General features: G+C 41.7%; 2 protein-coding genes across 2 annotated transcripts; one reads left to right on the top strand and one right to left on the bottom strand.

Annotated features, from left to right (window-relative positions):
- Positions 1 to 1,795: 1,795 nt before the first annotated feature.
- LOC124135666 lies at positions 1,796 to 3,462 on the top strand. Its single transcript, XM_046501107.2, has 3 exons — positions 1,796 to 1,898; positions 2,161 to 2,265; positions 2,758 to 3,462. The coding sequence occupies exons 2-3, from the start codon at positions 2,178 to 2,180 to the stop codon at positions 3,372 to 3,374; spliced, it is 705 nt and encodes a 234-aa protein (XP_046357063.2). The 5' UTR covers positions 1,796 to 1,898; positions 2,161 to 2,177; the 3' UTR covers positions 3,375 to 3,462.
- A 4,879-nt stretch (positions 3,463 to 8,341) lies between these two features.
- Positions 8,342 to 10,373, bottom strand: LOC124135667. The gene is made up of 3 exons (XM_046501108.2): positions 10,243 to 10,373; positions 9,627 to 9,711; positions 8,342 to 8,987 (listed from the first exon to the last, which is right to left on the bottom strand). Exons 2-3 carry the CDS (start codon positions 9,703 to 9,705, stop codon positions 8,395 to 8,397), a joined length of 672 nt encoding a protein of 223 aa, XP_046357064.2. The 5' UTR covers positions 9,706 to 9,711; positions 10,243 to 10,373; the 3' UTR covers positions 8,342 to 8,394.
- Between the last annotated feature and the right edge of the window lie 1,278 nt (positions 10,374 to 11,651).

Genomic DNA, 11,651 nt, shown 5'->3' with positions numbered 1-11,651 from the left:
ACCTTGCTTATATTACACAACATTTGCTTTGGTATTTAAAACATTTCCTTCTCATAAATCAGATAAACACATGCCTATTTGTCGGTGGGTAGACCGCGAACTGTTTCCATCTTAATGCGCATGCAGTCACGTTTAAATATACAGAACAAAAAAGTTAGTGATCATGAATATTTTTGTGGATATTTTTTTATACAATTGTGAACTCGGTCTTCACTACAAAACAGATATTTAAAAAATGTTCATTATTCACTTTTTTGTTAGTATATATGGTATAACGACTTCATGTGTGTGTGACTCATTATTGCCGTCTCTACTCTAACCACCTCCCTCCATCTCAGTTACCTATCTCTATCCGGTCTTTTCTCCACCTTGTCTCCCCGAACTAACCACCTATCTCTACCCTCACACCCCTCCCCACCCCAACCACCTCCCTCCACCCAACCCACCTCGCTTCACCCGACACGCGTCACTCCATTCGCCTCTCTCCACCCTGAGTATGTATGTCCACCCTACCCAGCTCTCTCCACCCAGAACACCTCTTAGTCTCATATCTCCACCCCCCCCCCCCCCCCCCCCCCCCCCAACACACACACACACACACACACACCCTTAACCACATATGTCCACCTGTGCACCCTAATGCTGACCACATCTCTCCACCCTAAACACACACACACACACACCCTTAACCACATATGTCCACCTGTGCACCCTAATGCTGACCACATCTCTCCACCCTAAACACACACACACACACACACACACACACACACCACCACCACCACCACCACCACCACCCCAAACACCTCTCTCCATTCTCGACTCTCCCAACGTTTTGTTTGCTGTTTAGCGCCGCACTCAGCAACATTTGTGACGGCGGTCTGTAAATAATCGAGTCTGGACCAGACAATCCAGTGATTGACATCATGAGCATCGATCCATGCATTTCGGATACAATTCACGTACATTCCAAGTAAGGGTTGGCTATATTTAGCAATGCGTGCTTTAAACACTACACGAGCATGCTTTTTCTACGCGATAATCGCGATATTACCTGATTTCTTTCAAGTGGCGAGGACTACAGATGCATTAAAAGTGTATTTCATGTTTTCAAAATATTGTGGTTTTTTTAATTGAGAAATCATAAGTACATTTAGTGATATCAGGTATTCATTTTGTTCCTCATAATCGCATTATTGATAACAGTTATACATGTTTGGTTTTGGTTTGGTTTGTTGTTTAACGCCGCACTCAGCAACATTCCAGCTATATGACGGCGGTCTGTAAATAATCGAGTGTGGACCAGACAATCCAGTGATTGATATCATGAACATCGATCCACGCAATTGGGATTGATGATATGCTCCAACCAAATCAACGAGCCTGACCACCCGATCCCGTTAGTCGCCTCTTACGACAAGCATAGTCATCTTTCACGGCAAGAATGGGTTGCTGAGGGTCTATTCTACCCCGGATCTTCACAGTTATACATGTTGTGATATCTTAAAATAATAGTGAATTTTAGATATCAATAAATTTAATATGTGATATCAACAATTATACTATTTTCACATTAACAGCTCTCTTGCCTGTGAGGATTAGGAGTAAGGGGCAAGCTGGACCCGTGTCTCATACCGCAATATATGCTGGCAACGCGCATAGCGAGCCGAAACCAGTTTAAGTGTGGGGATGCATGTTCGGCTTATTCCGCTCCTTACATAGGCGTGACGAAAGCGAACGAAGGTTGCCGACAAAATGGTCGCTATGACGTCGTCTTCCCATACTGTGACGTCATGTCATTGTCACGGCTGTAGCCACAGAGGGATCACAGAACAGCTCCACGATTATCGGAATTAATTCAGTTTGTGAACGATTTCAGTTGTCTGTACACATTTTAGGTAAGAAGGTATTACATTTCCTAACTAACTAATGTATGTGGACGTGAGCTAACGATTTATTACTCAATTTTAACATAAAAATAAAACCTTACACGAAGTACTAGGCCTAAATGTGAAAACTATTCTTATCAGGTTCTTATCATTGCATCTGATTGTGTTCGATACTTGTCTAAATGTGAATCTTTATGAACCTGTAGGTCTTCTATGTTATGATTAAGATATCCTAATATCGTGTAAACTGTTTCTGGTTTGTTTTGTCTAGTTACAACGAACTGTAATATGCCGGTGGACAAACTTCTGTCCGTGTCTGAGAGTGAGGGTTACAATTCCGAGGTGGCGGAATGTTCTGCCCCCACAGAGTCGACGGGTATGTGTATAGTAACCTTGAAATGTAGAAATATCAGTGCAGGTTTTGTTGTTTAAACAACAAATCGTTCATAAACAAGGGAGATAGTTATATGGCTATACATCTTCTTTCTTACAATGAATGCCCCGTTATGGTGTAGCTGCAGTCAAACACCGTTGTGTCGAGCTTTGATGTGTCGAACTTGCGGTTGTCTCGAATAAAATTTCGTTCCCTTCGTATCCCTTCTTTATTCATTATTTGCGGTTATGTCGAACCTCGGATAACTCGAAGTATTTACGTAGATTCCTTCAACTTCGACACAACGGTGTTTGTCAATCCATGGAACCATCTCCGTTGTACTTCATACAAAATTCTAAATGCTACTTAAACCCAAATCGTTTGTACTTAACAATAATTTACTTATTATTAATTATGAGCCCCGTTATCATCACCATAGTCATACTATTATTGATAATTGGTCAACCGATACGCCACTTTTTACATTTGTTTCAGTGTCCCTTGATGCGGTTCCAAACTTTGTCACAATCAAACCAACCCCCATCCGTTCTCAACCACCATTCCAGTCGGACTTCAGTAAAGAGGACACACAACAAGCGAGGAAGCACGAGCTCCGCGTGCAGATGATGGCTGCCCTTGCCCAAGTGGAGGCTCTCCGCTCTGACATCCAAGAGGCTCGAGTCTGTTACAGATGTCTGGATCTGAATAACCTCCATCTGAAGACACAAGTCGGACAACTGTCGGATCAGAAAGACTCCCTAAGGGAACAGGTGCAACGCTTGGGGAAGGAGGTGGACATGCTGAAAGGGAAGGGACAGCGTGTACATTCAGGGCAGGATGAACGTGATCTACTTGCTCAAAGGTCAGGGGTCATACAGACCACATGTTTTGACCAGACTGGCCAAGCCCAGAATATTATGATGTCTCATGGCCAAGACAAGCTGTTACCAAGGCGTCAACTTGAACTCTCTCAAAGCAATCTGCCATCAAGGAAAGACTTGTCATCAAGCGCAACCCATTTGATAGAACATCGTAACACGGAACAAAATGTACAGAAATCGAAATCTTTCTTTAATGGTTTAAGCCAAATGTTCCGAAGACACAGATACTAATGTGTGTAAAGTCTTTAACGATCTATGTTTGCATAAACTTGATAATAACTAAAAAGAAGGTCTTGGTTATGTGTCCTCAATGGGCGTTTATTTAACGACAAAAATCATTAAAAAAATCCCGCTATCTGTGTTGTTGCCAAGGAAACGCTAACAACTTCACCTTTCAAAAAATATTGCGGGAGAGAATATGTTTGAAAATGTGTTTGAAAAGAAGACAGGTTTTTGCAGGTATAATTTTGGTATTGGCAATAAGACGAAAATCAGGTGACGAAAATAAGCAATCTGATTGGTAGTTTGTATACAGACACGTTGTAAAATTCTGACACACGGTGAACGAAAGTTCCAAACTACTGGGTGCACAGATGTCGGCCTGGAACAGAGCCGGTCTCTTTCTCGCCGACAGTTTGAGGTGAAGTTAAAGGGGGACACGTGGGGTATTTTTTGTTGCAGATGATAGTTTAACCGATAGGAACTGTCTCGTGTGGCATGGGTTTTTATTGACTTGATGATACCTTCATTGACTATCTATATGTCGTTAATGTACTTGAATTGTTTTCTTTAATTTTAATCTTCTTGTATGTCTACTGACGTTATGCATACTACGTCGAAATTAACTATCGGAACATTAGCCCAGTATTGGTCAAGGTGTTAGGAATATCACTATATTGAAAGGAAATCAATGACACATGGATACAGTTGATCCTTTTTAACAATTACTATCAGTAGTAATCGTATTATTGTCATGATTATTACGCATAGAACTCCACACCTCGCAGAGGGATGCTCACATTTAACGACATTTCTACCCCGGTTAAGACATCAATGTGCATTCACAATCTGTTATCAGTTCTCTAACGTATGTAACTAAGCTGAAGGTTTTGAATCAACCATTACCATCCCATCCTACCATTTGATGGTGGGTGAACGGGCAGATGTTGAACAAGGTCATTTTAAATAACCTGTGTTTCAGTGTCGGGGAGGGCCGAAGCTTTAGAAAGTCAGTGTTCAATCTTGAGCGCTGTCACCCATCCAGCTACTCTCCCCCGCCAGCGGTTAACATAAGATCTTTGTGTACTGAACCACCTGCAACAACCAGTTATATAGCATCTAGCGGATTAATCCATTCGAAACTATGTTCACAATTATTACCAAGTTTGTCATACGATGAGGCCTTCATTATTATATGGTTTATAGGTCCTATGAACCGTGGGACGGTTTGGAATACAAAAACAAAATTGACTTATTTTCTTATCGGAAGTTCAAATTCTCTATTTGGTTATTTCAGTCTTCGAGCACATATAACTTGTGTGACTCAGGCAATTGCTGCTTTTTGTTTCTTGTAAGTGCGATTATTAGGTTCGGTGGAAAAAAAGACACTGGTAAAAAACAATGTCATTCGTAACAAAATTTACACTCCAATAAGCGGATACACGCACGCATCACACAGATATGTGCTCCAGAAAGAGTGAGTGAGTATGGGTGTACGCCGCTTTTAGCAATATTCCAGCAACATCACGGTGAGGGACACCAGAAATGGGCTTCACACATTGTACCCATGTCAGGAATCGAACCCGAGTCTTCGGCGTGACGAGCGAACGCTTTAACCACCAGGCTACCCGACCGCCCCTTATCCAGAAAGAACGAAATGTAGAGGGAAACTTTACTTCACTGTGGAATGAATGAGTGAGTGCGTTGGGTCTAACACCGCTTTAAGCAATACGTCAGTCATATCACGGCATGTGTGTTGGTTAACCAATGAGCACGGGTATGGTGCAGACATAATCATGGATTCGAACCCACGATCAGCAGATCCTGATGACTGTTTCGCGTAACTTGAACCACAAGACTACCTATGGCCACTTCTGGCGAGTGAAAGAAAACATTCAGACTCGTACACAAAGATATAACAGGTGCTGAAAATTCCATTGACAAACAAATATAGTTCTTCGAAACCAGTTTGTACAAAACTCCATGTGACCGGTCTTACTCGATGCATGGCCTCAACAAATACGGAGAAGGGGTCTACAACGTTATCCAATGAGGATAAAGACAAAAAAAAATCAAAAAAGTGAACTAAAATATGAAACTACATAGATGGGATATGAGGGTTCACTGGAAATGCCACGTGCTTTCAAATATACCCTTTTCACCTACAAGTCATATCTTTGAGTTGCACAAACACAAAGATATAACTATACACGAGAAGCTGGAATATGTGTTTGTTTGTCTGTTGTTTAACGCCGCACTCGGCAATATTACAGCTATATGACGGCGGTCTGTAAATAATCGAGTCTGGACCAGACAATCCAGTGATTGACATCATGAGCATCGATCCACGCAATTGGGATACGATGACTGCATCAACCAAGTCAGCGAGCCTGACCACCCGATCCCTCTTACGACAAGAATAGTCACCTTTTACGGTAAGCATGGGTTGCTGAAGACCTATTCTACCCGGGATCTTCACGGGACTGTAGCTGGAATAATTTGGAGTGCATTACAAACCCCGTGGGATGTCAAAATTCTTCCACAACATCTTCCCGAACATACGACGGATCGAAAGAGGTTTACTTGGTGAAATTAATTTCGACGCTCCGAATCTGGACATAATTTAACACATAAGGTTTGACGCTACAATTCCAACATTAATGATTTTCCTGAGAAGATAATCCCAGTTCAGTTCATCTCTATTGATTTCGTGCACATCATACAAATACGCCAGCTCTCTCATATTGTTTCACGTTGGCTTTCTGTTAAAAGTTACTACAAGCTTCAACTTTTAACTATTAGTGAAGGGCGGTGGGGTAGCCTGGTGGTTAAAGCGTTTGCACTTCACATCAAAGACCCGGGTTCAATTCCCCATATGGGTACAATGTTTGAAGCCCATTTCTAGTGTCCCCTGTCGTGATATTGCTGCAATATTGCTAAAAGCGGTTAATGGGCTATAGTTAATTGCGATCTAAATACGACACAGTGGACTTCCTATTATACATACCATTTCAGGACCAGTGCAAAATCGTGATGCTAATAACAGTACGTTGATGTGGGCCTCGTTTTGGGATTAAGCATCGGTCGGAATATGTGCTCGATATCTACCTTTAGTAGGAAGAAAGTCCACGGTGACGCATGTTACATGCGTTTACTACTTTGGCGAAACCAACACCTGCGGCTGTGGTGCTGACAAACCAAGGATTATTATTTGGGATTCGAACTATCAGCCACAGAATCGTGGCAGCTAAGGCCACACCTCTATTCAACGATGTTCCAACCATATCGCAGTGTTATTATCGTGTCTGGGCCACGCAACCCAGTGGTCGGTGGGATGAGCAACAACTAACGCCAGCGGATATCATACAGACATCTAGTTGACACATTGTCACCATCTTCCCGAGGCAAGAGAGTTTACTGGAATTGCTTGGCTCGATCGTAGCGCCACCAGTGGGTATTACGAGTTATGTTCCTTCTATGCCTCTCCTATGGACCAATCAGATTCCACCTCTCGTATGCATTTGATTCAAACAAAATGGCGGCGCCAAGTCAGGACGATCAGGGCCCACTTGCACAAAGCGATCTTAGCGCTACGACTATTGTAAGCCTTTGTTAAAGTATGGGAGTTACGATCATCTTAGCGCTAAGATCGCTTTGTGCAAGTGGGCCCTGGTCGATAATCAAGACCTAAATTGTGACAAAACGGGTCTTACGTGAGCAACTTGATTAAAACCATGAAAAGATTTGGAAAATATCTGTTGACAACGTTTTGGCGGTGCACGTTTTGCAAATCCTGCAATCGACCGAAATCTGCATGACAGTTTACGAACCGGATTTCGATTTCATTGCGCGATTTTGATTGGAATCGTTAGTCCAGCCAAAATCCATACTCAATAATACCAGCCTAGTTCGGCAAGGGTGGAAACTGGACTTTTATAGTCAGTTAACTCTCTTGCCTCGGGAAGATGATTGGTCACCAGCCGATGCTCATTGGTCCGCTCTTACTGGGAACCTATGAGTGTGCATGCCTTCAATTGAAATATCATTCATATCTTGGGTTAGAATTATCCTCAGCAATCCATGCTTAGGAAAGGTCTTTTCGTACCGGAAACAAAGTTCTATGTTTCCCTCCCACGATACGTAGATTGAACCGTTCAGGTCAGTGTTGAAGGCGCATGCAGTGAGCATGGTTTTACGCCGATTTTAGCAATAGTCCAGCAATATCACGGCGGGGGACACCAGAAATGGGCTTCACACATTGTACCCATGTCGGGAATCGAACCCGGGTCTTCGACCTGACGAGCGAACGCTTTAACCACTAGGCTACCCGACCGCCCCTGAAGGCGCATTCAAATGAACTCGTCATTTTTCGTCGCTTCATTTTTTCGCCAAACCAAAAGACCAGAAACATAATACCTTTGTTGACTTTATACAATTCTGATATGCGAATCTAAGATCACATTATCTGTTAAACTACTGGCGATGACGTAATAACTCATTGTCGTTATTTTCCACAGAAACATTGGCATCGACAAAATAGTCACATCTTAGCTTTCCTTCGACATGTTAAAATAACATAGTCTTAAAGTTTACTGGGGCAGAAATTACTTGATAACTAAACTGGGCGAGGGCATGGGTGGCGCAGCCTATGAGGCGCAATGTTGCTGTGGAGAGCTACATGTATGTCCCTAAGGCGTACCATTAACTTCGGATCGTGGGTTCGAATTTCAGCTCCGACCTCATAATGTTTCTATGATCGTCAGCGCGTAGATTTAAACAAATGGAAAACGTTTAAAAAACTTGTATCACTGAAGGTTTTCCTCTCTCATGATGCTAACACGCCGCGATATAACTGAATTACTATTCAAAACGGCATTGGACCCATTCACTCCATTCATTACCATAGTCAGCACTTAGCAATGTATCACACGTACTCTATCCAACACAATCTAATAAATACAAATAACTATAACGCATTATTTTTAAGCTTAAGTTAAGAATTTATGCAAATTTAGATCGTTATAGACATACATCAGGATCTGTGTCTTCGGAACATTTTGCTTAAACCACTAAAGAAAGATTTTGATTTCTGTACATTTAGCTTCTTGTTACAATTTTCTATCAAAAGGGTTGAGCTTGATGACAAGTCTTGCTTTGACAGATTGCTTTGGGAGAGTTCAAGTTGACGTCTTGGTAAAAGCTTGTCTGGTCCATGTGACATTGTAATATTCTGGGTTTGGCCAGCCTGGCCAAAGTATGTGGTCTGTGTGACCCTTGACATCTGAGCAAGTTCAACACCTTCACCTTGCCCAGAATGTACACGCTGTCCCTTCCCTTTCAGCATGTCCACCTCCTTCACCAAGCGTTGCACCTGTTCCCTTAGGGAGTCTTTCTGATCCGACAGTTGTCTGACTTGTGTCTGCAGACATCTTGAACAGACTTGGGCCTTCTGGAGGTCAGATCGTAGAATGTCCACCTCGGCAAGGGCAGCCATCAGCTGCACGCGGAGCTCGTGCTCCTTCGCTTGTTGTGTGTCCTCTTTACTGAAGTCCGACTGGAATGGTGGTTGAGGACGGATGGGGGTTGGTTTGATTGTGACAAAGTTTGGAACCGAATCAAGGAACACTGAAACAAATCCAAAAAGTGGCCTTTCAGTTGACCAATTATCAAGAATAGTATGATTATGGTGATGATAACGTGGCTCATAATTTGTCCAGAATATTGTTGATAATGATAACATCATCCTTTTCTTAAATAACTAAATTACTGTTAAGTACAAACATTTTTTCTTTACGTAGCATTTAGAAGTTGGTAGAAAATGTACCAGTTTAGTATAAACTTCCCTACAATATGACGTTCCATGGTTCCTTTTACTGACCCATTGATGAGGACGATGAAGAAAACGAACATCTATTTTTTTTATAATAAATTCAACCAAATACGAACCCTGAAATTAAAAAGGCATTTTCAGTAGGCCAATTTTCAAGGAAGTATTATTGTGGCAATGGTGATCACAACTGACTTTTCCTGGGGGCACGGGTGGCCCAGTCGTCTAAGGCGCCGCGATTCGCTGTGCAGAGTTGCGTCCCTTGGGTACACCAGAAAACTATGATTGTGGGTTCGAATCCCGGTTCGCCCCAATTATCTTTCTAGGTTTGTCAGCACCATACCTGTGATCGTGCGTTTCACCGAAGTGGTAAACGTCTTTTAATTGAACAAAGTAAAAAAGGGTTTTCACGTTTATCAAAGTAACAGCGCACATACCTGTCGGCTCTGCAGGGAAACACTCCTTCACTTCGGGATCGACCCCCTCACACTCACACAGAAGTCTGACCACCGGCATATCGGGCTACGTTTGGGATAGAAAGCAAAGCCAATTTGCTCGAATCCTTACTATAGTTGCACATATGTTGGCATTTTCTCAGCAATCATATAGATTTACATCGCAAACGTTTGAATGAGGGTAATATCTATAAGTTGTAGCACGGGATGCGAGCGGTACCTTTGATCTTACCCGTGCTGTATCATGGTAGTAAGAGCACGGTTTGTTAAAGATTATTACCATTGGCTGATGCCAAGATCAGCAAGCCCCGCCTACTAGCTTCAGAAATTTCAAACTTACAACAATGTTTCTTCAGTGTTGTACACAGTGTTCAAGAGTAATTACGTAAATAAACAACAAAAAACAATTGAAATGTGTATAACTTGATTAAAAGATTACAATGAAACTGCCCCTCGGTCCTTTTGTCTGTCAATCAAATGCCAAGCCAAACCGTGCTCTTACTGCCCAAACAACTCGTCTTGATGTGTTGTAACTATAACATAAATTGCTAGATCGTGTAAAATTGTATAACCCATTCGGATGTAAGTAGTCCCTTACCAAGCTCGTGTGCTGACAACGGGAATTGTTCTCAAACTGAAACTTATCTTGACAAACGTAGAGATGTGTCTCGACGCCTTTGTAGCTAGCCAGCTAATAGCATGACGTCACAATATACCCGAATGACGTCATAGCGACCATTTAGTCGGGAACCTTCATCAGCATCCGCAGAGGCAAGTTTGCAAAAGTTTGCTTCACTGCAGCCCATATTTCTCGAGTTCTAAGCATGTATGCCAAAATGCTGTCCATTATTTTTAAGGAGAGGAGAGTTACGAGGACACTATAAATACATATATGTAAATTTACTATGCGTTCACATGAAAAGCATTTAGGTGTGTAAATAAAGTATGTAAATTGTGTAAGGCACACATATTCGTCAGTCTGTTCACGACTTTCAACACAAAACAGGTTGTTTTCCAATAAAAGTTGAATGAGAAGGGAGATACTTTCGCGTGAAGCAACATGTGTTTGATTTAATTTAGGTTTTGACTCCTTGAAACCAAAAATAACCACCGTCCGCTCAACTCTGTATATACGTATAAAAGTTGACAACTGTTGACAATTTGTTTGGTGTTGGCAAAAGAACAGATATTAATTAGATCATCCTCTTACGTTGACATAAACGTTCACATTGCAACATATTCAAACAGTGCAAATTTACCTTTACATGTGCACCTGCTCCAGACATGATACAAAGTATACTTACGTATGTATTTCTACACACGCACGCACATATACACATATGTATAGAGGCGCATGTGAACGGGGTATGTAGTGTAGTGTAGTGTAGTGTTATTAGTGTTATTAGTGTTATTAGTGTTATTTCTCTTACTGACCAGTGGCGAGGTATACCCCTTCACATGCACAACATTTACTCACGTAAGTAATTTTACACATGTATAACTATACATACGTGTGTATATGTAAATTTATCATATAATGGGTAGGTTTCTCGTCAGGATAAAGCTAACGGATAAAACGATATCCGTTGGGGGTCAAATGCGGATAGAGATGCAAATATCAAAGGTCAAGTAGGGACTACTTTCAGTGGTTATAAACAAACATTGCGTCGCCCATATATAATTGTCATTCGGCAATCGAGTCGGAATTAACCATCGAGAATCTGGATAAACTACAGAGATAATTGCTGTCATTATCAAAAGAACAGTCTAATATACTGAAAATCAGTGTCTAACTGTTAGGTCGCTAAGGCATTTTATATGTTTTGGCAACTTTGGAGATATAAATTTCGAAACAATTTTGCGAGGGCGCTATGCCTAGCAAAACGTGATCAGTAGCCATATCTGACTCTGTGCTTGTAGACCTTTGCGGCTTGAAACCTTTTCAACAAATTATAATAGTTGGATTTGGCCGAAATATGTTTGAAATGTTACCTTGTTTCGTTTTGT

The sequence above is a fragment of the Haliotis rufescens genome, unplaced genomic scaffold, assembly GCF_023055435.1.
Source record: "Haliotis rufescens isolate VD_foot unplaced genomic scaffold, xgHalRufe1.0.p SCAF_92, whole genome shotgun sequence".
Classification (NCBI taxonomy): Eukaryota; Metazoa; Mollusca; class Gastropoda; order Lepetellida; family Haliotidae; genus Haliotis; species Haliotis rufescens.
This window is presented reverse-complemented; position numbering and strand designations above follow the sequence as displayed.